This window comes from Zootermopsis nevadensis, unplaced genomic scaffold (assembly GCF_977971745.1).
Source record: "Zootermopsis nevadensis isolate Lab colony 2312 unplaced genomic scaffold, Znev_1.0 Znev_ptg000031l, whole genome shotgun sequence".
Classification (NCBI taxonomy): domain Eukaryota; kingdom Metazoa; phylum Arthropoda; class Insecta; order Blattodea; family Termopsidae; genus Zootermopsis; species Zootermopsis nevadensis.
The window spans coordinates 5,753,011-5,779,554 of record NW_028259163.1 but is presented as its reverse complement, the minus strand read 5'-3'; the positions used below and the strand labels follow the sequence as shown (position 1 = coordinate 5,779,554).

The 26,544-nt window shown below is 34.8% G+C and overlaps 3 protein-coding genes across 6 annotated transcripts in view; 1 reads left to right on the top strand and 2 right to left on the bottom strand.

Annotated features, from left to right (window-relative positions):
- LOC110834441 (GTP-binding protein Di-Ras2) overlaps positions 1-4,677 on the bottom strand; it is a 117,919-nt gene extending 113,242 nt beyond the window's left edge. Inside the window, exons 1-2 of the mRNA XM_022073596.2 lie at positions 4,581-4,677; positions 2,825-2,904 (exon numbers count right to left, since the gene is read on the bottom strand). The gene's annotated coding sequence lies outside the window, so the exon portion shown is untranslated. The remainder of the gene's footprint in view (positions 1-2,824; positions 2,905-4,580) is intronic.
- The window catches only part of dmrt93B (doublesex-Mab related 93B), a 152,941-nt gene that overhangs the window by 117,228 nt on the left and 9,169 nt on the right, over positions 1-26,544 (top strand). For 3 of the 4 annotated variants that reach the window (XM_022073586.2, XM_022073585.2, XM_022073587.2), the window contains one exon: positions 25,133-25,365. In XM_022073586.2, coding sequence (XP_021929278.2) covers positions 25,144-25,365 — 222 coding nt within the window. In that variant the 5' untranslated portion in view covers positions 25,133-25,143. Of the gene's footprint in view, positions 1-18,898; positions 19,147-25,132; positions 25,366-26,544 lie in introns of those variants that run through there. The other variant, XM_087359502.1, reaches the window with a different exon arrangement.
- On the bottom strand, positions 11,812-15,612 carry LOC110834440 (uncharacterized). Its single transcript, XM_022073589.2, has 2 exons — positions 15,519-15,612; positions 11,812-13,524 (listed from the first exon to the last, which is right to left on the bottom strand). The coding sequence occupies exons 1-2, from the start codon at positions 15,519-15,521 to the stop codon at positions 12,532-12,534; spliced, it is 996 nt and encodes a 331-aa protein (XP_021929281.1). The 5' UTR covers positions 15,522-15,612; the 3' UTR covers positions 11,812-12,531.

Here is a 26,544-nt window from a genome sequence, read left to right as displayed (position 1 = left end):
TCTGCCATGTTTCTTATAGGTTATAGCAAATACTGGATCGCAAGTTCGAACCCCGTCCAAGTCCGCGATTTTATGATCTTTCGCAAGAAAAATTAGCAAAAAAGAAATGCTCATCTTCGCAACGTCTGTCTGTCCATCTGTCCGCATTTAATAACTCGGGAGCTACTGAATGAATTTTGAAAATATTTGACATTTGGGGGGGGGGGGGGGTAATAACATTTCTAAAAAAAATATCCAATTTTGGTTAAGATCGAATAATAATGACGCACATTTTACGTGAATACCTACATATATATTTTGCTCATTGCGTTTGCGTAGGGAATTACCGCTTTATAAACACCAGGCCAGTATCAGTCATTTATAGAATTGTTAAACTAGACCTATATGTATTCACCTTTTCTAGGTTATCTTGTGTTAGGAGGGAACTCATTGCATCACCCCTTTTCCACCATATCGGCCACAGGAATTTTGGTAAAGCATAACACATCTTTTCACTGTCATAACAAGAAGTTACTACATAACCCGTGTTCTTGAGATATCTCAGACCCTTTTTCTCATCTGTGTTAGTGTTAAATACTTGTACGATGAAATCTGTCACAATCCTTTCTTTTAAACCTCCTGAAATAATTCGTTTATGACGTAGTTTCGCGAACCACAGTGTGCGAATCACCGACGTGCGTCTGTTATATACGACGTCATGGCTAGATGTACAAAGGACGCACGCATGCATGTGGCGTATCCCTAAGCTATCTTCACTCCAGCCTACGCGTCAGTCCGTAGCAATTTCCCACAGCTTTGTCTGGTCAGTGGGTTTCAGAGATTAGACAGATATCGCTTCTCCTCATTTTCGCGTTTCAAGGTCATCGTATGAAATCAACCAAATCCGACCGCGATGTTTAAAACTGCTAACACCAGCAAATTATCGTATAATGGTAGTTATGTGAGATTCCCCCATTAAGCAGCCAGCCATTTGTGGTTAGTGTCTGAGCATTGAGCTGAAAGGCGAAATGGAAATAGATATTTCAGTTCAAGAGTGGAAGAAATCATAATGCCAAAAACGTCCGTCGAGAATCTTAATGGGGAGCCAATCAGAGATTCGAGGCAAGAAAGTTGGTGGGGAATTAGAGGTAACATTGCGAATATTAAGAACTTAGCTAGTTGGCGAGACTGTGTATATTTTCGTTATGTTGTTTACACTGAACTTTGCCAGTCCAACCAGTCTACATCTTAACATTAAATTACTGTCCGATGGCTGATATTTAAGGTAGGAGTTAATTTGTTTCATGGTATAATTTTGAGGACAAAGGTGAAACAGAAGAAGCCATAAAAGTTACTTTCACTAAAATTCAGAATTAGCTCTTTTTTTAACTGAAAATCTTGTTTATTTTTTTCTCATTTTTTAATGTATTCTCGGTTTCTCCTAATTTTTCATCGTTTCTTCCCGCGATTAAAAATTCCACGAACTTTACGTCTCCGAAGGATAGATATTTCAATTTCCATTTGTATTAACAAATGCCTCACGTGTCTCGTATGTGAAGTACGTATTTCCGCCGATACATCGATTGGGAGCCACATGTCGTATCGAATGAGATAGTTGAAGTTTTATGCAACAGATGGTAGGAGCAGCTATACTGCAAAGTAAATTAAATTTGATTTTGAACTTTTATGCAACAAATAAAAGAAACATTTATTTTTTATTTGCAAATGTGGTTATTGTATCATTGCCAAATATTAAAATTGTTTGTACATTCACGATACTGTCTGATTCATATATCGTAATATTTTGTTATATTTACAGTATATAAACTGTCTATGGAATCAAGGAACTGCGTATAGATTTAGGAATTCGATATAGAGGTTAAAAAAGTTATTTAATTCAAAAGTCAACTAAAAATTATACACAAGTGCGCGTATCTAAATACCTATTTGATGCTTTACCTGCGAAAAATTATAAGAATACGAAAATTCCAGGGGGAGGGGGGGGGGGGCACACTCCGTTTAGGGTTTATGAATATAGAGTACCCCCAGAAAGTCCTCAAATGTTACTAAATATTTTTACAGAAACTTATTTAATGGAACAGTTTTCATCAGAATTTAGAGTCGTTTGGCTATGAGAAAGGGAACAATGTGTTTATGGTATTTGATTAGACATCCATCCTCCACATGTTATGAATATATAGAGTCTCAGGAGGTCCTCAGAAGTAGTACGTCTCTACAATATCTTACTGTAAACAAATAATTTAAATTAACTTGCATGACCGAGATTTAAGAATTTTCATTTGTGTAACAATGATAATGAAATGACTTTTCAAACAATAAGACGTATTTCTTTCGCGTTATTTACTGGGACACACTCCTTGCTGTCTCTAAAATTACGTTGGGTCAGTATATGAACCTTCTTCTTTCAATTTTGACAAGATGGCAGCTTCAGAAATTGGATTTGTGTGACAATGAAGACTTTGTTCCCGAGGAAAACATGTAATGCAATGGTTAAGTGTAAACTTATTCGGACAACGCCCCTCCAAGGTCAATGAATGTGGTCGGTGCGTCACAGAAGGTTGTCAGAAGTAAATCATTGTTCTTCACAGTCCTTACTTTTCGAAATAAAAATATTGTCATCGTTGATGGAAAGTGAAACGATACAACCAAGAGGACAGCCATCTTGGTTTTATCTTAATTCTTAAATTATATTTGCATATTTTTAAAGCAATATGTTCGCCACGTAAATGCTTCCCGCCAGGTTATTTTCATTTTACAGGGACGTCGTATCTTTCGAGTCTGGTACTTGCGAAATTTCCTGACATCTAAATATAAGGGTACTTACCTTAGATTTGCTCAATCAGAGTCCATTAAGTGCATCTGCAAAGTATCCAGAACTTCAACGACGTCTTCACGGGATATAGTCTGGAACACCAGAGCGTAAAAATGGATTCCACATGCCAGAGTGCAAATATCGTGATTGTTTTCAGATTCTCCCAATGAACACACATTACTCCGTTTAACATCGTTAGCTAATATATCTTTATGATGGAGACGCGTCGTGTTTTCTTTGAGGTAAGGTGTAATGCATCTGTAAGGTTCTGCGACGGGCCATCTACATATAAGTTTCATTTGTATTTAAGCAAATTCTGAAATTATTCCCAGTTTTAAAGTCAACTCAACAGAAAAAGTACCGTCTTCCTAATAACAACAGAGGAAAAATACATTCAAATAATCAAGTTCAAAGTATAGTAAACGTTATCTTTCTTATCATAAAGTATGAAAACATTAAATCGAACATTGCATATAGCAACTGACTTGGCAGCTCCATAACCACAATCGAAAAACTTCCATAAATACTAATGGAATTATTTAGTATTATGACTTACGTTCAACGTCTTCACTGGATATCTGTTTCAAAAAACTTATCACAAATCTCAGGCTATGAATTTTGATAAACTGTAACTATAAACTCGTACGAGAAACACCGAAATAACATATTTTGGCCACAAAGCTTGAAAATCGCGCTGTATCAACACGACATGTTTAACTGTATCTGAGCCCCAATGCGACCAACCTAATTACGCAGAATTTAAAATCATTCCATGAATACATTTGCCACAAACAGAGGTGTGTCATTTTACCTTACTATATTATTATGGTACGCTGGTCTCCCTACAGATAATTTCAATGATTTTCGTTCTTTAAATTGTCCATTTGCCCATTCCATATGGTCTCTATTTCACATTTAAGCATTTGCAGTTGGTACAAATAACAGTCCCCCCCCAAAAAAAGTCTGCTGTGCGGATTACGTCACCACTTGTGTGTAGAACGCATATTTAGGAGCCATCTATTGTCAGTCTATGGCAAAACGTTTACAATGGAGCTTACTCTGCCACAGCGGTAACATGTAGAACTACAAACAAAAGTTTCTTTGTAGAAGAAACTTGTATGGTTATTATTAAGAATTTACTTTGCAATAATTTAATTCAGTTTGTGGTACGTTGAAGATGTTGCCGTACAAAGTTTCCTGCGTGGAATGCAATAACGAATTTAAGAGAAGAGCAAAGTTTGAAAATTCTTGTTGTTCAGTTCCATTTGCGTTTCAAAACCCTGAATATGATATACAAAACAAAACAAAAACACGAATAAGGAAACATTTTATGTGATGTCTTTGTTAGTTTATTAGTTTAAATGGAAGAAATTACATAATAAGTAACTTTAAAGTTTTTATTTAATACCTTTAGGCCGATCAAATTAAAAAGAAACCGGTGTGATGAGACATGTAGCACGAACAAGGGGAACATAAAGTTAAATGGTAGTAAACGCCCAAGGCAAGGGATTTTTTTGGAAACTTACTCATAGATCAGAAGATAATGTGAAGATACGCTTCAGAGTGTAAAATTGTGTATGACTGAGCTAGCTCACGGTTCAGTGGCGGGCGTCTGTGAATGTGGGAATGAACCTAGTTATCTTCCGAGTTCGTATTTATTTATTGTTATTTTTAATATAATTATAATGCATAATTTAATATTTTTGTATTTTTAAACCGTAATACGTCATAAGCGTTACGTGTATAGTTTTACTTTCTAACTACTTACATGACAATTTTGTAATTCAGTAACCAGACGCCATGTTTAAGAGGTTAGAAATCTTCTTTGTATTTCCCGAGTTGAAATCTCGACCCGGAAACCAGCTAATTTGACTAATGTTTTACATGATTTTTCCCCCAATCAAATGCAGAGGAACTACATTAAATTAGGTTATAACCACTTCCTTTCACATTCTTTCCGCTTCGCTGTTTATAAATTTAGCATTTGTCTTTGATAAAATGTCTTGAAATAAAAGTAGAATCAAATCATAGTCAATTTAGTCAAGTATTAGGTCGATATTTCAAAGGGCAGAGCCATCTATTGATTGGCATCTGTACTCTTTAGACTGCCCGATCACTCTGACAGCGGATCAGTCGACGTTTCAGATCCCTGCATTCGTGATTTCAGACATTATTTCGTCACAGATTATCATATTGGGAACACGACGTAGCTTATTTTTTACATTTAATGATTATTCTACAGTTAGTTCATAGTGTATTTATACTTCTCATTAGGTTCTCAGTATTAACAGCTATTATTTTTCCTACATAGCTAATCGATTGATGTTTGTAACTGAGAGAAAATGAGCCATATTGAACATTTATTTACTTTTATAAATGAAATATTTCATTAACAGTTTTTGCTGGATATTTGAAGAAAGTTGAAGTAAGTCTAGTGTCATCATAGTTAATGCATTGAAATAATTCACACCTAAAATGCAAGCCAGGGATTTCGACACTTAAACTTATTAAATCTATCATGGCCGTGACAACACTTGTGAAAACTGAATATTTCTTTTTAAAATGATTAGAAATTAAATATGCTCCTGAAACTGGCTAAATTTTAACAGCATCACCTGTCAAATAGAAAGTTTTGCCACCTAGTGTCGTCTCTCAGAACTAAATACACAGTACATGAATGCAAGCAAACATCAACCTGGATTTTACGTAAAACGGATAAGAAACGGAGTACCGCTTAGGTTAACTTCCCTGAGTGGCTGAAAGTATGGGATCACAGATACATTTTCGCCATGTGTTTGCAGTCACTGTATAGGGAGTGTGTATAAAGTATAATAAAGTAATGAAAGTGATCAATGTGATATTTGAGGTTATTAATGTTAGTTCTTTTACCATGTGGACGTGTAGGTGGATACCAGTATTGGTAAGGAACGTACTGTCTCCATCTTCAGAACCGAACGTTACAATCTAGACCAACTTTGACAGAATGAACGTATTTTGTGATGTAAGAATAATTCAAATGAACTTTAGCAAGCATTTAGAAAATCTTGAAGTCTGTCAGCAATTTGTGTTTGTAAAGCGAACAGTCCCTTTGAAGTTTATTTTCATTAAATTACATAGCCGAAACATTGTACATACAGAACCTCGTACATCCCACCCACATCCATTTGGTTTCAAAGATCTGTTTACTTCGCATTCAGCAGAGATAACATGCAGCCCACATACATGTTGCGGACAAAGCTCTTATTTTGTTTTTAAAGAAATCGATAAACAGGAACAAGTAGATCAATCGAGATATTCTGGAGAAATCTCGACTTTTATTCATTCTACATTACGTTATGGACGAAGTATTTTCTAGACTCTAGAATTCTTTGAAGGAACATTCGAAGAGGAACAACTAGTTAAGTCTATATGTTACACCTGATTTAACATTCATGATCTCTGCTTTTTGCGTGTGTGTTTATATGATTTGTGTGATTCCCAGACTAAACAAATTTTATTTCTCGTACATAACAATAACAATTCGATCAGCGTAACAGTGATGCGTTATGTTTTCCTTGTAGTATATACCAACAACTTAAAAATTATTTAAATGAGGTTCGTTCTTCAGTACCGTTTAAGGAATGTTTATTATGCAACCCTTCTGATTTAAATTTATCAAAATTTCACCTTTGCTACGGAGGCCACTAAATTACTCAAATTTCCATATTAGACTTTCATTATTATTAATCATAAAATCAAAATTTTGCTGTCTCTGTTATCAAACTGTCACTACGTACCATTATAACATCTTTATTTTGATTTATCCTTATCAGAAGGACGAACGGAAATTTCTTGGGAACCTTTTAACAATTAAATACCCATTCTACTGCCAGAAATAAAGTGTCTCTTACTTCTCACCTATAATCTTCTCTTTGTCCTTTCTTTCTATTTTTCCTAACTCCTTTCAACTCTTCGTGCATTAAAGGTTTCTTCAGAAATATGAAACTTGTCCTATCTTTTTTAGGTTATGATTTCAGCAACCTGTTTCTAGCTTATTTAAAATCCATGAAGCATCTATTTAAAACCAAATCTGAAATCACTTTTACAGAATGGATATATATATATATATATCCACTTAAAATATAAATGATGAGCAAGGTAGCTCAGTCAGTAAAGTGTACGATCTGAAGCTTTCACTACGAGTTCATTATAAAGTCAGAGTAGCGTCTGACTAGGGGGTAATTTTTATGTTTGTGTTATACCAAGAAGGCTGCATGAGAAATTTGGCAAACAAAAGAATATGGTAACCCTGTAATTTTCCCTAACTTGAGATCCGCAGACTTTATTGATAATTTCTGTGCATATGTAAAGAAAAGTCATCATGTATCCGTTACAAAGAAAATGTGGTTAATGCTGTTTAGAAAAATAATCATCTTTTATTAAGAGACACGTATGAAATACGTACATACACTCAAAGGAATAGTTATATTTTATTAGAGATCGTGGTACATGTACTCGTAGTTATCCTAGGGAGTTTAAAGTGTTGAGTTGGTAGTGGTAACTTAAGAAACATAGACGTAGTAAAGTTCTGTTTGGTGTGGTTTAAATTTTTCTTGAGCCATGACCTTTCAAAAACAAATGAAAAATAGTGACCATTATCAAGCGACATTTAAATAGGAGTTCTGAACTATCTGGCCGTATGCAACCTAACCTATATGTTTTAAGCTCACCGCGTGAATTGTATTAATGTATCACACTACTGAAAACAGGTACGTGACATCAGAAGACATTTTTGATATCTTTAAGTATTTCACTGTCACTGTCACTTAAGAAACTCTTTCAGTTGGTGAACGCTTTGAAGGATGCACACGAATCACATAAACTTAAATTGAACACGGTCCACAAGGATAACTCAGCAAAAAAGTATCAAATATTTCATAAATAACTGTTTATATTTAAGAATGCTTTAGCAATATATAGACCAGAAAATTACTGTCATATACCAATTTGCGCCGTGCAGTCTGATAGAAGCTTACGACGTTTCAGATGTACTTCCTGCTTTCATCATCACATCGATAAGTAGTTCGTATTTCTTCTTATTACAACACTCGCTTGAATGTTATGTCACTTTTGCTTAGAGTGTGAATCCACTGTCTGTGTATGTGTTGTGATTGACAGCTACTAATGGTAACCCCAGAGTTGCTCACAATAAGGAAGACACATGAACGTATTTATTGTTACAATTGCTTGAAGACGACTCGAAACCTAAACACAGCCGCTGGCGCCACCGTCCTGTGTTGTCGATATGCTGTGTGTCTCGACCTTGTATATAAGATTGTGGTAACCGTTCAGTGCTGCCCTCAGGTCTTTACACTAACTACTAGTTTAGTAACAGAACACGAGCGTTTCAGGGCAGTAACGCTGTAAAAGCTGTTTACAGGACGAATATTATATTGGAGATTATTGTATTATGAACATAAAAATTAACGGGAATGAACAGTCTTTTATTCAACAGCAATGCATTGTATTGCAGCATTATCTTTGCAACTCGCATTGAAAGTATAAAATTTATAAAACTTCTTTTTAAAGAAAATTGAATGCGAACTGATTTTCACGGCGACTGAAGCCAGGTTCGTGCCAAATGTATCGACAGAGATCCGACCGCCATATTGAACACTCCAGACCACAGATTCTCGCCAAAAAGTCGATTCCGTCATACCCCACCATAGCCTCGTTTGAATTTCTTGCTACCAGACTCGCCACCGTCAGAATTCAATTATATTAAGGTCTAGTAAGATGACTGAAGGATTCTGTTGTTAATTAATTAAAGTTAATCAGAATATCAGCGGGAAATACAAGTCAGGAACAAATATATTTCCAGCTTGTGTATTATACGGTGAAAGACCTTACCCATGGGAAAAATTCCCTTTCGCTTTAAAGTCCATTGGATTAATTACAGATAAGAGAAAGTTGGAACAGTGACAAAGACACTATATTTGACTGGTGGAGAGGGGGGCTAATAAATTTACAGCTATAAAGGCTCCCAGGCAGTGTCCGCTCGTCCTACTGATAAAGGTAGGTTGAAGAGAATGTAAGGTGTTTGGAAGTGATGAAAGTAGATATATGAGACGTTAAGTAGGGAATTAAGGGCCTTACTGTATTCGATCGGAATTTTTAATTTTTATATTAACCTTTGGAAGACAATATTTGTGAAATTGTTATATTAAAATTGGGGGAGTCACATTAGAGGGAAATTTTGATGTTAATGTTGGGAAGGCTGTATGAGAGGCATGCAATGCAAAGTTGAATTTGTGTAACAACTCAGTATTTGCTCCGAGAGCGAGGAAAACCGCGGAAAAACTTTGATCGACCTTGTCGGTCGTAGGACCTTCCGGATGCGTACTGACTTATGGCCGGCAGTTCGACTATTAAATACGTGAGACCAAGGGATTTTTTCGTTCATCTGTAAATTTTTCTTAAAAGTTTAATTACATGACGGTAAGATAATTCATCATCATTGAATTTTAGCAAACATTCTTAATATATGTCATTCTCTTCGAGGTGGCTGTATTCTGGAATGTATCAACCTGTAATCTGACAGGATTAAGAGAAAATTTCTGTCTCTATCACCAGGATACGCTTTGAAACGTCGGTTAATATCTACCAAACTTTTCGGTGCAAAAGTCCAGAAGACATCCATATTTATTTTTCTTGCCGTGAGAACTTAAAATTCTCACATAATCTTTACTTTATTCTTGAATTTGATTTTAATTTCTTTCTGTTACTTAGATATTTAAATTTTAGACTGATTTACCAGCGGTCTCTAATTTTCTATAACAATTTTCTTCTGTGTTCCAATGATGACTCATAAGAATATAACATGCCACTTTTTTCTTAATTTACCTTAAATCTCTCTTCAGCTATCGTCTGATAGAACTTTGATTTTTGTGTTACAAGCTGTTGTCATTAGTATTCACCACAAGCTCACGTACCCCATTAAGTTTCAACCCATCCTGATTTCATTTGACCGTCCTAAATATTGAGTCCAATTGCGGAGCAAATTCGCGGATAACAAACATGGCTAAATACACGTTCCATTAATGTATCAAACGTCCTCCTTTGACCGTGGGGAAGCCTCTGGTCTGCAACACAGCCCAGGATTTGTTGACTTAAATGAGATATTTGTTGTTTTACTCATTAGATTAGTCGACAACCACCTCCGTACACATTTTTCCCAATTTATTATTCATTAATCATCATATAATTTGACGCTGTAGAAATATGCTAATGACAGTATCGTTAAATAAACTACAAATAATTAAAATATAATCTATTAATTTATTCTATTAAAGGCCTGTGGTTACCCAGTCTGAAGAGACGATAATGTATATAATCTTTTAACTTTTATTTATCGTTGATGAACTTGGATTAGCGAATAAATGTATAAATATACATGCATATATCTACACAAAGAACTGAAGGCTATACAAACTTCATTGTTAAAGTAATATTCACGCTACATGTTTCTGCCTTAATAGGCCATCTTCAGGCGTGTAACTTAAATGTCAGAATATATTACAGATGGTAAGTAACTTACTAACCTAAGCCTTGGATCCAGTATAGTTGAAGTGAATGTTAGTGGTACATGTTAAGAAGTTACAGTTTTGTATTTAAGTATTTATTTTGCTATTTGTATGGACTGCAAATAGCAAGTTATAAAAGTTTATTTGCTGTTTATAAGTTCATTTGACGTTAAGTTATATACCTGAAAATGGCCTGTTAGAGCAGACACATGTAGCTTACATGGTTCTGTAACAGGAAAGTCTTAAAATAATTAAAACAAATAAACCAAGAATTTCGCTAAGTTACGAGAGGATTTTGAAAATCAAAGAAATTATTAGCTAATTTTTTTGTAATTTCTGTATTTCTGCAATTTTAGAACGCCATCAATTGTAAGATGTGTCTTTGATTTAGTGATTCGTTTCTAGGAAAATATTTTTAAGATTTATTAATTGTAAAAAGCCCACTTGATTTGGTAAATAGGATTTCAGGAAAAAATGTGTATGTCGTGTAGAATCCTAGTGTGTTATTTTGAATTCTTAGTTTTTCTACACTTCGTCAAGGGAAAAGACAGTGAACAGACTGTGTAAAAAGTAGAAAGACACATATCTTACGATAGGAACTGTTAAAATTAAAATTAAAATTAAAATTAAAACATCTTGGTATTAATAATTTTCCTTATTGTTATATTTTTGTTTACTGTTCCACGATTAGTATAACTGTTATAAAAAATGCCCTTCAGCTTTAGTAATACAACATAATTTTTCGACCATCGATTCTCAGACTCCATTAAATATAAAGCATACCTCGATTCCAGACATTTTAAATTTTGAAACCGGTTGTCTTAAAATCGAGAAAATATAATAATTACAGCCTGGACTGGTTATAAGATAATGTGATATGTGGGCAATACAATATAATTTTTCTACTATCGATTCTCAGACACCATTAAATGTAAAGCATACCTCGATTCCAGACATTTTAAAATTTGAAAACTGTTAAGTCTTAAAATCGAGAAATATAGTAATTAAAGCCTTGACTGGATATAAGACAATATGATATGGGAGCAAAATTTCGCCTCTGTCTGAAATTCTCCAAAAATTATAAAATCCTGAACTATGACTAGCGATCGCTAACCAGTCATGAGTTTGGTACATGTTTGACTCCCAGTTATAAGGTTTACATTGCCTTAATATAAATACAGAAACTAGCGGCTTTGTCTATGCCCCTAACGTGAATGGACTCACTGAAGCTTCTAATGTGTATGAGACAGCTTCGTTTATAAATGTGTCATTCCGTCTGATGTGCTAGTTTGACGTTAAGTTACTGAATAACGCAAATGTTCTGCTTCCACTGTGTCTGTGACGTACAGGCTGTGTAAAAAGTCACAGGACGTCTTATTTCGATTATTTAGGTTAGGTTATTTCACAGGAGTATTTAAAAAAAATAATTCATGTAAGTTATCTTAACTGCTTCATATATTTTTTAGGGAATTGTCAGGAAAGTCCAATTTCATATAGCTACACATCGTTTTGTGTTTTGGCCTTATTTCAGGTGTCAGAACGCCCGAAACGTCGTTTACATCAAGTATACCTCCAATGAAAAAAAATCTACAAAATATATTATTAAGATGATATAGTTGCGTCATATTGTGAAACCATATATTAATTAATTATTCGGTTTTGGTCCGTCTAATCACAATTCAAATTTAAAATTTACAATTAAGATAATTAAAATATCATTTGATGTTCCTCATCGAACAATCGATTTACATTTGGAATGTTTCAAAACCAAAACCGAATAATTAATTAATATATTATTAACATAATATTCAACAATTGTAATAAATCTGTTCATAATTTTGTTAAATGCCGTCTAATGGTACGATGGATGTGTGTTGGATTCAAAATGAACATTGATATATAGTAGCGTAAGATAATTAAGATGGCTGTCTTATGAGTTATTGGGCCATGTAATTTGGTATACATGTACCGAAGTTTCAGAGATAGTTGCTACCTCCATCATCAGGACGATGTTGAAAGCAACAGATCGGCGGTGAATTTGAAGATGGCCACACTGCGCAACAACCCAAAATAAAGGTTCATATAATATTTATTAGTCTAGAAGACACATACCAGGGTACAATAATTAAAATTACTACTAAAATATTATTCTCGTTTTTAAAATGGAAGTTCCCCTAACTCCTCACCTTCGCAATCTCCACTGTCATCATCGAATTCACTTGAACTGTTGTTATTCTCTGTATTGTCATCATATTTCATACTGAAATCTACTAAATATGGGTCTGTGTTGCAGTCAGACAAATAACTCGGAACGCAGAACCTAAATAGAATACTAAATTTGTATCCGAAATGGCATCTTGCTTTGAAATGCATTATCCAAACACCTACTCGTCGGCATACATGGTATTCGACACAACTTGGTCGAGATACGAAATGTCCGGGCTCTTTACAGTGATAATACGGAATATTTGGCTTAAACGGAGTCCATGAAGTCGTAGGAAATGATAGAAATTCTGTAGTTGAAGAAAATACGTCATTCTTATTAGGGATATCTGACGAAATTTCAGCTGAATTTTGAACAAAAATCTCATCAGTGATTGTAAGTGTTTCAGATTCTGAAGTTCCGATATTGTCTGTTTCCAGAAAACTCTTTGATGGTTCTATGGTCTCTAAAACTACACTGAGGGATGGAAAGGTTTGAGTCTGTGCCTCTGAATTTGTAATTGTTTCGGCAATAGACACTGTGCTAGTAGCCGATACCATTTCAACTGGAATTTCTGTGCTACTTGAATTGAGTTCCTGCAGTCTATTGGTTGTCTCAGATGGGTTGTTTTTAGTAACCAACAACGTCTGTTCACTGATAATTTCTTGCTGTGTGAATTCTAATTCATTGATTGGCTCGTTAGATGTTTGTTGAGTTTTTGGCCAGATGGTGGTCGATACGAGTTCAGAAATGATTACGTCTGATTCTTCTTGTTTCGAAGTTCGTGAAGATGTAGTGAGGTTTTCTGTGGAGGTCGTTGACTTTGTTGAATGTAGCAGGAGATAGTTGTCTTGAACTTTAGTTGACTTAGCAGTGACGTATTCCGTCTGTCCTGACACGAAAACAGCCCAATAAATCGCTACCGTCAACAGCGCCACGAAAACACACTGTAAACATCAGAAACACAAGCAGTTCATCAAATCACCTTTAAATGTAGGCCTAGAAAAAGATATGCTAAGTTTGGATTCATCCAAAACAAATCGAAAAAATTTAAATCTCGGTCTGGTCTTAGAGTTGTCATGTTCTTCCTCAGTTATTTGTAAAAAAAATGACGAAACAGTACGTTAAATTAGCCAACTATGCTACTGGTTATAAACATATTATCCCAGCGGGATTGATGAATTGCTTTATCGGACTGAGATTCACTGTCAGCTTATGAAAGAACTTTTTCGTAACATTGCCATATATTGTGTCATGCAAATTGAAGACTTCCGAGTATTTTCAAGGCCAAATTACCAACTTCTTAGGCTTGTGGATTTGAATTGTGTCTCAGTGTTATTAAATCTGTCGTGTAGATTGAATAAAAATTTTCTTGGATATTATCCATCGTCTAGTAAATATAAAACGTAAAACGACGTTTCGGAGATGGGACTCTATCTCCGTCTTCAGGTTCCTACACAGTTGGGCCCACTAGATAGAGCTAATCCCTATCTCCGGACCATGTCGTGTGACCCGGATTAAATATCCATATTATAACATTCGATTTGAATAGGGTGTTATTTGAAAATAGTTTTGTGAAAAGGATATGAGGTTTTCAGTCTAAAGATGACTGTCTTTTGTTATTGTGGCGCCGTGTAGTCTGGTAGTAGTTTAACGACGTTTCAGAAGATAGCAATGATCTATAAAAGTTTGGTACGCGGTGGCACAACCCAGAATATAACAGTATTGGTTCTGTAACTGTAGGTAACACATTAAAATGAATAACTAAGCAATAAAAAATATTAAGTATTGTAGTTTTATTTTAATTTATACAGTGAATTTCGGTAAGTTCCACCGGAGTATAAGAGGTTTTATAATATCGTTACTCTCTTGTACCCACACCTAATGTGTACTGACAAGAAAACATCACGTTCTATGTAATACATTGACTATTAATCTAGACTGTTTGAATATCATATAGAATGCAATGGACATATGTAGGCCTACTCCGAATTAAGTAATTAATTAATTAGTTATTCTACTTTAATTCACAGTAAAATGATTATCTTAACAGTGAACAAAAATCGATTTTTTTTCTTATTTTCCAACAAAGTGCAGTTGTTGTAAATTTACTATATTTACTTTTTATAATCCTATTTTACAAATATTTTTCTAAATGAACTGAGTGAGGTTCGGAAATACATTCTTCATTCTTACTTAAAGTCTTATATTGGTTCTTATTCAAGCGTTATTCAGTCGAAGCTCGGAACCCTGAAGATGGAGGCGATATGTTCCTCCGAAACACTGGTAACCACCTACAAGACTATATGACGTCACAACTCAGAAGAACACAATCGGCATCTTTATTGCTGTGAGAACCTCAAATCTCATAGATGTTAAAAATTCACTTTATCAAAATGAAGTAACAACATTTTCATATTCTGATGTTTGATTTTTATTTTTCGTTTTGCAAATCTTATATCTGTTTAACATGGATGTTATGTTATAAATATTTTTCACATGTGATGACAGTTAATTGAATAATAAATTAGACTATACTTGGATTCATCTTTTTACAAATAATCCTTATAGCGTATGGATTATACAACATTCAGTTCAGATTTACATTCTCACACGTGATACGTTCTAACTCAATGTGACGTCATCTAAGACATGCATATGGATGTGAGGTCCAGTGGTAACTATATTTACCGCCTGATTAAACAATCATTAACTTGGCGTTTTGTATTTCTGTCTTAAATTATTCTCAGTGTGATTACAGACTATTTCCTTAAACAGCGTTAACAAACTGATGTTTGTAATCGCGAAGTGTTGTGTTTTCTTTGAGGTACGGACTGAGTTCTGTTTGAGAGGGATAATTTTTGTTGTGTATTACGTAGAAAATAAACCTAAAATAAATACAAGTAGGTGTATATAGAGGTAAAAAGCTACATGTTCTTACCATTTTGGATGAATCCTCAAGGTGTCTTCAGCAAACAAATTTCTCATGTGTTGACGTGCAGGTCTGGCAACGTAACTGACGAGTGATGTCTGACTCTGCGTGAGTACTGTCATTTCTTACACGGGACGTCGTTAGTAAGCATTTACGTAACAGCAAACATCAATTTCTTTATTTGCTTTCAACCTTCGTTCAGATTTAATTCAAATTATTCTTTTGTTTGTGAGCTGGCACTGACCTAATTTTCTTCTGAAGCTCATACTTGAAGTTCCTCTGCGTAAATTGGTCACTCTTAAACCTATCTTGAGATTAATACAGTGCTCTGTCCGTTATAGGTTATCATAAGGATTAAAGGCTTGAATTAGTTTCTGTGTGTACATTTGTTTTTGTTGAGCCAATTCTGACCTCAGTTGTCTAATAAGAATCTCTTTCTTATTGGGTCTTCATTACAATCTGCCTATATTCTATAATTAGTTGGTTTCTATTGTGTTATTTATTTTATATTTTGCTCATCACATAATTAATTTAGTCTTACCAGCTATGAACCTAGATTTGTACAAATTTGACTATCTTAACTAAATTAAAAATTCATATTGCTTGTAGTTGTCAGCCTTAGAATCTTTGATAATTTCTCAAAAAGAATTAACCACAAGAGTAATTCTAATTAAAACATGTTTTTGTCAGAAGAAATAACATTTTTATGATTCGTTTGTAAGGGTTGTAAATACAATTAATAAATTACATTTATTGAATGTAGTTACTTAGTAGCTGAAGACCTGGTTGTTTGCGATGTTAAGATCTTTATATATATATATATATATATATATATATATATATTTATTTATTTATTTAGCGTCGAATGAGAAGATGCTAACCCACGGAAACCAGACTGCATTCGTTTTAAGAATTTTACGACCATATTCCGTGCAGTCATTGAGAAACTTTGACGACTTGCGAGTGATATTATTACATGTAATGGATCCGAAATCTTTGTTATCTGATATCATTAAACACTCTTCGTTAATATCTTTACAATCTGACACTAACTATAACTGTGAACAACTGTTCAAGTTAATGAAAAATGTCAAATCAACAACTGTGACACTTCTTACTAATGAATACTCGTATTTATGCATTTCGAATCGTAACAACAGAAACTAATTCTGATATTGAAATATCACTCAAGCAAAAACAAGGTCAAACAGATCACTGATATGTCATTTATTAAAGAAAATTATCGAGTATTTTTGGTATCTAAATCTACGTAAGATTTTGAATGAATTTCCAAGTCGTTCCATTAATCTGCACTCACAACAGTCTGGCAGTACGTTCATGTTTAACAAAGGGCAAATACGACGCCAGCTGTGGTAGAGGTTAATACCTCACCCCTTTAAAACAAATGGTAAGATGAGATGATAAAGTTGCGTCATATTGTGATAAATATATATTTGTTTAAATCTTGTCAGTCTAAAATCTGGAAGAAAACATCATTTGAAATTTGAAATCTGATAAACATCTGACTAAAAAGTTGCATTTAAGAAATTATATTTAAGTTTATATAATTTTATACACCTGAAGATGGTTCATTTAGAACTGAAACATGTCGTGTAAAAAGTGATATTCTAATGTAAATCGAACATTTCGATAGAGAGTATCATTTAATATATTTTTAAATATTTAAATGTTAATTATGGTAATATTTTAATATTTAATAGGAATTTTATTGTGATTAGACTGACAAGATTTAAACAAATACAAATGGTAACTTAATATGCAACCTGATTCAACGATACCCGTTACTTGAACACTTCAAAAGTTACAAATCATGAACTGCAAAATTAAAATTAAGAATGAAGAAGAAATTTTAGAAAATTTCTTTTAATAAACAGTGAAAGTATCTGTTGAAGCAATCTCGAGGCGTTAAGTCATAACCCATTCATTGATAGTCGATACATGGTTGACCAGACGTCGTAGTTTATTGGTTAATCATTTGATGCCAATGATCGTCGAAATAATATTTAAAAAATTTAGTGCCTCAAAGAAAATACAACTCTTTATAATTCAAAGATCAGCTGTTTGAGGAAATAATTTTTGTTTCCCACAAATACAATTTGTGGGCGGAATGTAGTGTCATTGAATGTTAAAATAAGTAATTTGACTAGACTGAGTTACCTGCTTGTTTTTCGTGAGGTTCCCGATTCTAAGCTGGCTTTCTTAGCTAAGTTACTTCGTCGTTTTCCTCAGTTCCTCAATAAAACGACCTTTATTCCACCACGACATGTTTCTTTGCCATCCTATTCAAATAATTCTTCACAGTTATTTTAAACTAAATAAATTTTGCATCTGAAAAACGTAGTTCAATTACTCAAAATCAATCAGATTCTCGTAATAATATTTAAATGACTGTAGACTTTTAGTGATGCTGGGACAGAGTATGATGCTGCTTATGACGTCAGCTTTCTACAGTATCTTTTTTATCATTGTTGTTTTGTTTGGAACAATATTTTAAACTTCTACTAGATCATATTAGGTACCTCTTAGCTGAATGGATACCCATTAAAAGAACATAATACATTTCCCAAATCTAAAAGTTTGTGACGATGGTGAGTTGTTTAAATAAAAAAGTTTTTTTGGATGTTATCCATCGTCTAATAAAATAATTTAATTTAACGACGTTTCGGAGATGGGGCTCAATCTCCGTCTTCAGGTATACCTACTCTCCGGAGCTAGGGATTAGCTCTATCGATTGGACCCAACAGAGTAGGTACCTGAAGAAGGAGATAGAGCCCATCTTCGAAACGTCGTTCAATTTTATTATTTTATTAGACGATGGATAAAAACCAAAAAGAATTTAAATATTACATTTCGATGATTTTAATTTGCTTATATTTTGTTGCAAATATTCCTTATTGGTTTAATTATTTTGGTTAAATAAATGTTTCAGTGATGGACTTATGTGAAGTTTTTATTTAATAAACAATGCATAATGCCTTGGTTATCTGAGCAAATATTAGATTTTACTCCATAGAATTAAATTTTATACAACAGCATTAAAAAAATTTCTTCCCTACAGTAGAATTTTCATCACCATCTTGTATATAATAATTTCTAGGGACAGGTAACCATGGAGACGGGATGTTGATTATGGGGAGGGGATACAGCATCTGGACCAATGTGAAGGGATCCGGTCTGAGGGTGTTTAGGGGGGGGCATAGTTACGTCTCCAATGAGATACAGCCGATGACAGGGAAATGGGAGGTTCTAAACCAGGGAACATGTGGCCATCTGACTTGCTGAAAAGTTTCTTTTGGGATGCTGTGTGGGTGGATGCAGTAGCCATCGGCCTAGAAGCATCAGTTATCTAATTGTGCACCAGAAGCGAAGTGCTACTCAAGAATCAGAATTGTGAGTGACGTGTGTAACTGTAGAATCGTGTTTTATAAGATGTGTTATAATGAAGAATGAAACTTGGAAGAAAATTCCACGAATTGGGTAAAACGTCGTAAAGTAGGTACTTGAACGCCCAGAAAAGTTCCGAGAACATAAGACTTGAAATTCTTGAATAATTTTGTGGTTTTGGTACTTTATTTCTAACGTGACAACCACCAACTTCTGGTTCTTGGAATAACAGGTATTGTCTCGTAATATTTTTGATATGTTTTTCATAAAAATATAACTAACTCCATGGAGCTCAGTTAGTCAAAAATTAATCGTCTTTTATAGAATCCGAATGTTCATTACGATTACACAAGAACTCGTCACTGATCCTATCCTGAGCTAGATTTATCCAATCTACACACGCGAGTATTATTTATATGAGATCCATCTTAATATGTATTCCAAATGATTCTTTCTTCCAAACTTTTAAACATTTTCAAATCAAAATTCTGTACATATTTCTTATCTTTCTAATGCGCGCTAACTGACCACTATATCTCATTATCCTTAATTTGTTAATCCCATGGATATCATCATTATGCAGTCTTCTCTCACCGTCCTATAATTTCGTTTGTGTTGGATCCATAATTTGTCTAAGCACAATGTTCTCAAACGCCCCCCAGTCTGTATTTTTCCCTCAACGTGAGAGATTATACAACAAAAGAGGTCAAATTATAATTCTTTGTACAGAATTTCTTCATATAATGCGAAAGATATATGAAAGCAAAGCATTATGTAAAAACCGCGTTATATAAACCATTAATTAAATTGGAATTAAGGGGTTAAGGGTAGAGAGCTCGAGTGATGTCACACCCTCGTATGAATTAATTTCTATTAAAAATCAAACTGGAAATGGAATATGAACCACACCAGGTTACTGTGTTAGCTAGAATCGAAATGTTGACAATTCTCTCATAGTTTAGTTGGTAGCGAAAAGATTTAAATATTAGTGTTTTCGTAGATAAATTAGAAATATTTGGAACAATTTTTATACCCGCGTTTATGTTTCACGTCTCTGAATTTTTTATAGACTTTATTTCGATGGCGTTATATCCAACATGAACCCATGTTATTGAAAGAGTTTTCTGTTATAAACCAATACCGTTATAGCCAATTTATGTTTTGAAAATGTGATGTAGGGAAAATTGCTTATTTACGTCTTTAGATAGCAGACGAAAAGCGATAACATTCCGAACTACGTGGTAGTAATTATTCCTTAGACTTAATCTGCTTTTAATATACTTGTTAATGCAACTGTTACTGTCAAAAATATTTTAAAATCTGTCACATTTTTAAATGATTTATTACTTTCTTCTATGAATGATTTTGTTCTGTCATGAAATATTCTATCTCTGACTTAAATTGTTTTTCTTGAAAAGTTGAGAATTACTTACTTGGCCAAGGTATTTATTAAAATCGTACGTTTTTAGAATGTTTTTAATCTGCGATATTGGAAATTTCTGAGCCACCTGAGTGCAATACAATATTTATACACGGTTTTTTTATAACCAACTTTAATATTATCCTCCACGCCTGGGTTTTCATATTTTCTCTTCTCTTGTGATTTTGTACCCAAATCTTGTATTTATGTATCACATCCTTCAGATGTGGTACATCACACACCGCTATAAATTCTATGGCATATATAGATGGGCGGTTGAAAAAACTAAAATCTATTTGTTAGAATAACCAATAACGTTTCACTGCCACAGCTGCAGACCTAACCTAACCTAACCTAACCTACCACTACCACGATTTATAACAATTAATACTTTTCCTTATTGGTGGTAAAGAAGTATTTGTTTACTTTTTACGGTGATGATAAGCCGTGTTACATATTTAGGAAATTTTGATAGCATTAGTTGTTCAAAGTGTTGATAGTATGTGCCCTAATGGATTTATTCAAAGGTAATGATGCAACCATTTATCCTATTGCCAAAACAGTTGATTAGGTCACTTTATTTAACTTCTCATAAAATTCTATGTACATTAGTTAAACCGAATTTTTACAAATGTAAATGGTTTAATTCGTTCTTCAGACTCGTTAAGTTTAATTAATATATTTTTTTTCTAAAAATTTCTCCTCACTTACATAACCCAGAGATTCATTACCGTGTTCACAAAATCCCGGCAGTTATTCCTATCTTTAAGCAGATGAACTTTGTCCTGATCCTTATCACCTATTTCTGTAAGATCTGTTTTAATAATATCCTACCATTTACTCCAAGTCTTACTAACGGTCTGTTTCCTTCAGGTTTTCCTACTGAAATCTTTTATACATTTCTTATAAATCCTATTCTACACGACACATTCATTATATCCTCAATTTTATCACTCTAGTATTTAGTGAAAGAAATTAACGTTTCTGAGAATAAATATTTAAAAACCTGGAAGGTGTGAACTCATAAATGGTTTCAAAATTTTTTAAATCTTTGTTTGCTGGTTATGCACCTTTTGCAGGATGCGTTGAAACTATTTTAAAAGCCATGTCCTGTGTACATCCAAATTACCTATAATATTTCTCTCGTTTTGTGTAATGTTACCAATAACTTTTAGTATTTTGTGTTACAAACGAGTAGGCTATGTCGAACGAAACAGTGTAATGTTTGTTTCTGCGTTCTAAAATTCATCTGGCAATATCTGAGAATCCCTTTATTTAAATTATGCTAACAGTACATGCGATAGTATGGCTACCCTGGGAGATGATCTTCGTCTTAAAATGGTACACAACTGGACTATAGCAATTCTCAAATCGTGTGAATCTTATTTATGATAAATATTTATTAAGATGTTGATGTTTGTCTTGTGGGTTGTAACTCCGTGTGAAATTTAGGAGTAACACAGTGCTACCATATTGTTATCTAACTATAAGAAAACAAGACTTAACTACGCACAAAACGAAAATCGACATCTTTACCGCAATAAAAACCTCAAATCTTACGATTTTAAATGAAAGGTCGCTTAGATAAATGAAACATTTTCAACTTCTATCCATCTGTCTGCTTGCATAATAATATTTTTGAGGACAGACCATATATGCACACATGTCACTCAGTCGAATTATTAGCCATAAGAATTTCTACGTTGTATTTCCACAGAATTATATTTGGTGACACCAGACAGACGTTAAACAGCCATTCCATTATCTAGGAAGAAGGCTGTCTTCTGAAAGGACTATTGAAACATTGATAGACTTATAACAGACTACACGACGCTACAAACCAGAAGACAGCCATTTTCAAAATTACCGCCGTGAGAACATCACATTTAATAATTTTTTAATCTTTAATGTATATTTGGCCTAACGATCAATGTACGAGGCGCGTCCTCAAAGTAAGTTTCCCTGGGGCCGTTTACAGAAACAAAACACAATTTCATGGAAATATTTATTGCAACAGATACAGCAAGTGTCCAGCTATTTTTCAACATATTCGCCACCGGAATTGAGACATTTGTCATACCGTGGGACCAACGTTTGAATACCTGTGTCGTAGAAGTCTGCCGCCTGGGATTGGAACCACTGTGTGACAACCATCTCCGCCTCTCTGTCATTCTCAAAACGCTGACGCTAACCGGACAGGAATTTCTTGAGGTGTAGGAAAAGATGGAAATCACTGGGAGCGAGGTCCGGGCTGTAGGGTGAATGATTAAACACCTCCCAGCTGAACTCCTGCAGGAGACTTGCTGTCCGTCGAGCCGTGTGCGGCCTAGCGTTATCACTGACCGCACTTCACAGTCGGCGGGAGCTGGAATAAGAACCTCCATCTTCAACAGTTGCAACGATGCTACTGTGAGAACGCGGGAAGTGCCGTTAGTGCATGCGCCATGCTACGTCATTGCTCTATCACGTACGCACAGTCGCTTCGCGCAATATAAGGTTTGCTAGCTGTGGGACGAGTGGGAAACTTACTTTTGGGACGCGCCTCGTAGAACGCTGATTATCTATGACTTCGTCAGATGTGCATTATACCATTCAGCATTCGAAGCAAGATCCTCTGGGGGGAAAAGTATAAAATCTACGCTGCTTGTAATGTATCTGTCCGTACAGTGAAGTAAAGAAGAAGGTTAAAACGCTAATTATAATGTTTAATGATACTATTCTGTTCATAATTTTCTTTAGTAGGTATCACTTTCTGGCTAAGTTAAATTTGTTAGACATATTTCCAGAACGCTAAGCCGTTGACATGTTTTTGATTTTAAAAATATATAAAAATGTTTTAGGTAGACACCGTATATTTATTGTTGAATTGTATACAATGATTTTACAATGATCTGCTTTCAAAACAAATATCATTTGCCAGGTCAGTATGTGCTATTTTACAATCTGAAATATATTTTTCTTTTCCAAATGTTGTACCTCGGACTTACAATTTAACAGGTTATATATTAAATGTCTGCGCCATTTCACAACTAATCTTTTCCGCAATTTTGGTATTATTGATGGCAGGAAGTTATAATAATAAAGTCGGACTGGCCTCTATTTGTATGGGTTTCTTACCAGCTTTAATTAAATTTGTCATTAGGTTAAAAATTTAACATGGAGAACAATAAAAGACAGGTACACGGCTAAGCTACAATAAACATATTTTTACTAATTGAATAAATTATTTAGCTTAAACAGACATGTTAGTCCAAAACATCTATCGGTAACGATTCAAAAGAACAGTTTTTCAGGTGAAAAATCATCGAACTTGGAAAATGATTTCTTGATATTATGGAGATACCAGGTAAAAATCTCAAACCCAATACCAGATATCCTGACTAACGTGTTTTGTTATTTTCATCAGAACCTTCAGACAAATGTTGGGATAATGAATTAAATTAGGCCACGACCGGTTTCTTCCACGTCCTTTCTAATTAAGTAGTAATTAATCATTCGACTGACACCCTCGTTAGATGCACCATAATAAGGACAAAATGGAAATGTTATGTTTGTTATTTCTATGAGCAGGACATCTCTCTGCAAATTAAACAAAGGAGGAAATTTTTGTTTTTTAGAAAATTCTGTGTGGAATTATTTCAGTTTTAACGTTTTGAAGCCGAACGAAGGAAAAAGAGAGGGGGAGGGAGAGAAAGAAGAGAAAGTTGGGGATTAGTGACAGGCACTGATTTTTAATGGGGGGGGGCGGACAAATTTAGATTTGAGGGTCCCCAGGCAGTGCTCGCTCGTCTTTCTGGCAAAGATAGTTTTAGCCAAAATAAGTTATTTGGACGTGGAAAAGGTGGGATAAGAAACTGAGTAGGGGAGAAGTGGATCAGGGTCTTACTGCGTCCGTGCGCAATTTGGAATTTTGATATTAACTTTGGAAAGGCGGCGTTTAGTAAAAGTTTTTATGTTGATATGGGAGATACTTTAGGACGCAATTTTTATGATACCACTATGAGGGCTACGTGAGATGCATGAAATTTGGGTACCATCTCAGCATTTTCTCTGTGACCAAGGATAACCGCGGAAAACCTTGATCGAGTTAGCCAGTAGCGGGAATTTCCAGATGCGTTCTGAATTGTTCCTAACCGTCCTATTGCTTTATTAAAAATAAATATATATTTATAACATACATATAATTTGGATAAGAAACGAAGAATTTGTTTCGTTCTTAATCAAAATAAAAATATAATAATAATGTGCGGGCTGTCAGCTGGCAATTACCACACCGATGTTGTCCTAACATTCTCAGATTTACGGTCGATCCAGCGCAGAGGATTCGTTTGAAACCTAAACTCGTCTAAATAGTATTAACAAAATTTGTCCGTACCACAAAGAAAACACTACACTTCAACATTACAAGGATCAACTGTTTAATGTTGTTTAAGGAAATAATCACTGTTTAAATTTTAAATCATATGAAACTTGTGAATATAAATTCTGTGAGTAAAATATAGCGTTAAACTGTTGATTGTTATAGCTGGTGGTATATATAATTACCACTGGGCCCAAAAATAAAATAAGCCGAAAATCATTCTTAAACTATAGAATTCTATCATTAAGTAATGTTTGTAGTTACACAAAACCGGTTTTTAAAATCTTTTAGCCATAGGTAAGATTTTAGGTTTTCATGGTTACGAGTATAAAAATTTCTGTCTTCTGGGGTGTTACGCTCATAGAAAGTTATCAACCTCAAGGCCTAGGATCTCATAAAACAGTCATCATTATTTCATCCACAATTTTAATCTTATAGGAAAGTACCGGATGCTGAGTCCAGGAGCCCGAGGTCGTCTACTGCAGCCTCCAGCAGGCGCCTCCAGCTATCCGACGACGGAGAAAGGCGCTCGGCGTCCCAAATGCGCTCGCTGCAGAAATCACGGCATGATTAGTTGGCTGAAAGGCCACAAGAGGCAGTGTCGCTTCAAGGCCTGTGTCTGTGCTAAGTGCAACCTCATAGCGGAGAGGCAACGTGTTATGGCGGCTCAGGTCAGCTACGTCTTATTGCTGTCTCTAACAAACTAGTATATCTACCACCAAGAATGATGGGGAAATATAATGCAGTGAAAATACATAGTCATAAATATTGTCCCATAAGGCCAAAAATCTTCTTAACTGAATTTTACCAATGTCACCAAAAAATTTAATTCTTTGAAATTACGAAAAGAACCGGTTCCCGTGAAATTAGTACAATTTCGAAATATTTTTATATTTTATATTTATTTATTTAGTGTTCTGTCTGACGACAGGTCCATATGAACAGGATCCTTCCATCCTTTTCTCTTCTCGGACTGGGACCTGTTCATATACGTTCTTGGCAGATGATCCAGAAGTGGTTTGCCATTGCCTTCTTCTGTGTGTGAATGGAGTAATTGAAACCGGGGAAGCCCCCGGAGGAAAACTCCGTGTTGCCTAGACCACGGCCTTGCCCAACACAAGTTATAAATTCGGGCACCGCCGGGAATCGAACCCGAGACCCCAGGATTACAAGGCCAGCGTTCTAACCGCTAGACCACCTCATCTTATTTTTATTTAGTGTTCTGTCTGAGGACAGGTCCATATGAACAGGATCCTTCCATCCTTTTCTCGGACTGGGACCTGTTCATATACGTTCTTGGCAGATGATCCAGAAGTGGTTTGCCATTGCCTTCTTCTGTGTGTGAATGGAGTAATTGTTGGGATGCCACGGAGGAAAACTCCGTGTTGCCTAGACCACGGCCTTGCCCTACACAAGTTATAAATTCGGGCACCGCCGGGAATCGAACCCGAGACCCCAGGATTACAAGGCCAGCGTTCTAACCGCTAGACCACCGTGGCTATAATTTCGAAATAAATAACTAAATGTTTACTGATTTAACAGCCTTAAATGCTATAATACAATCGATATAGCAATCAATATCTCGAACCGGGAGGCGGTCATGCCAACATGATAAACATAGGGCATCAGTGCAAATGAATAATATTTCCTTCAACGATAAATCGATTAATCGCCAACGAAATCATATCGTTTGTTAGTGAAACCCAGAGATGACAGTGAATGTGTATTAGGTTACTTCTTTGCTTGCTTTCATCTGTGTCGATACGAATTAAATGGTAACGCAAACAGTTGCTGGATAAAATACTTATTTCCCGGTGTTGAACCACAATCTTGTTAACTGCATTGCACGG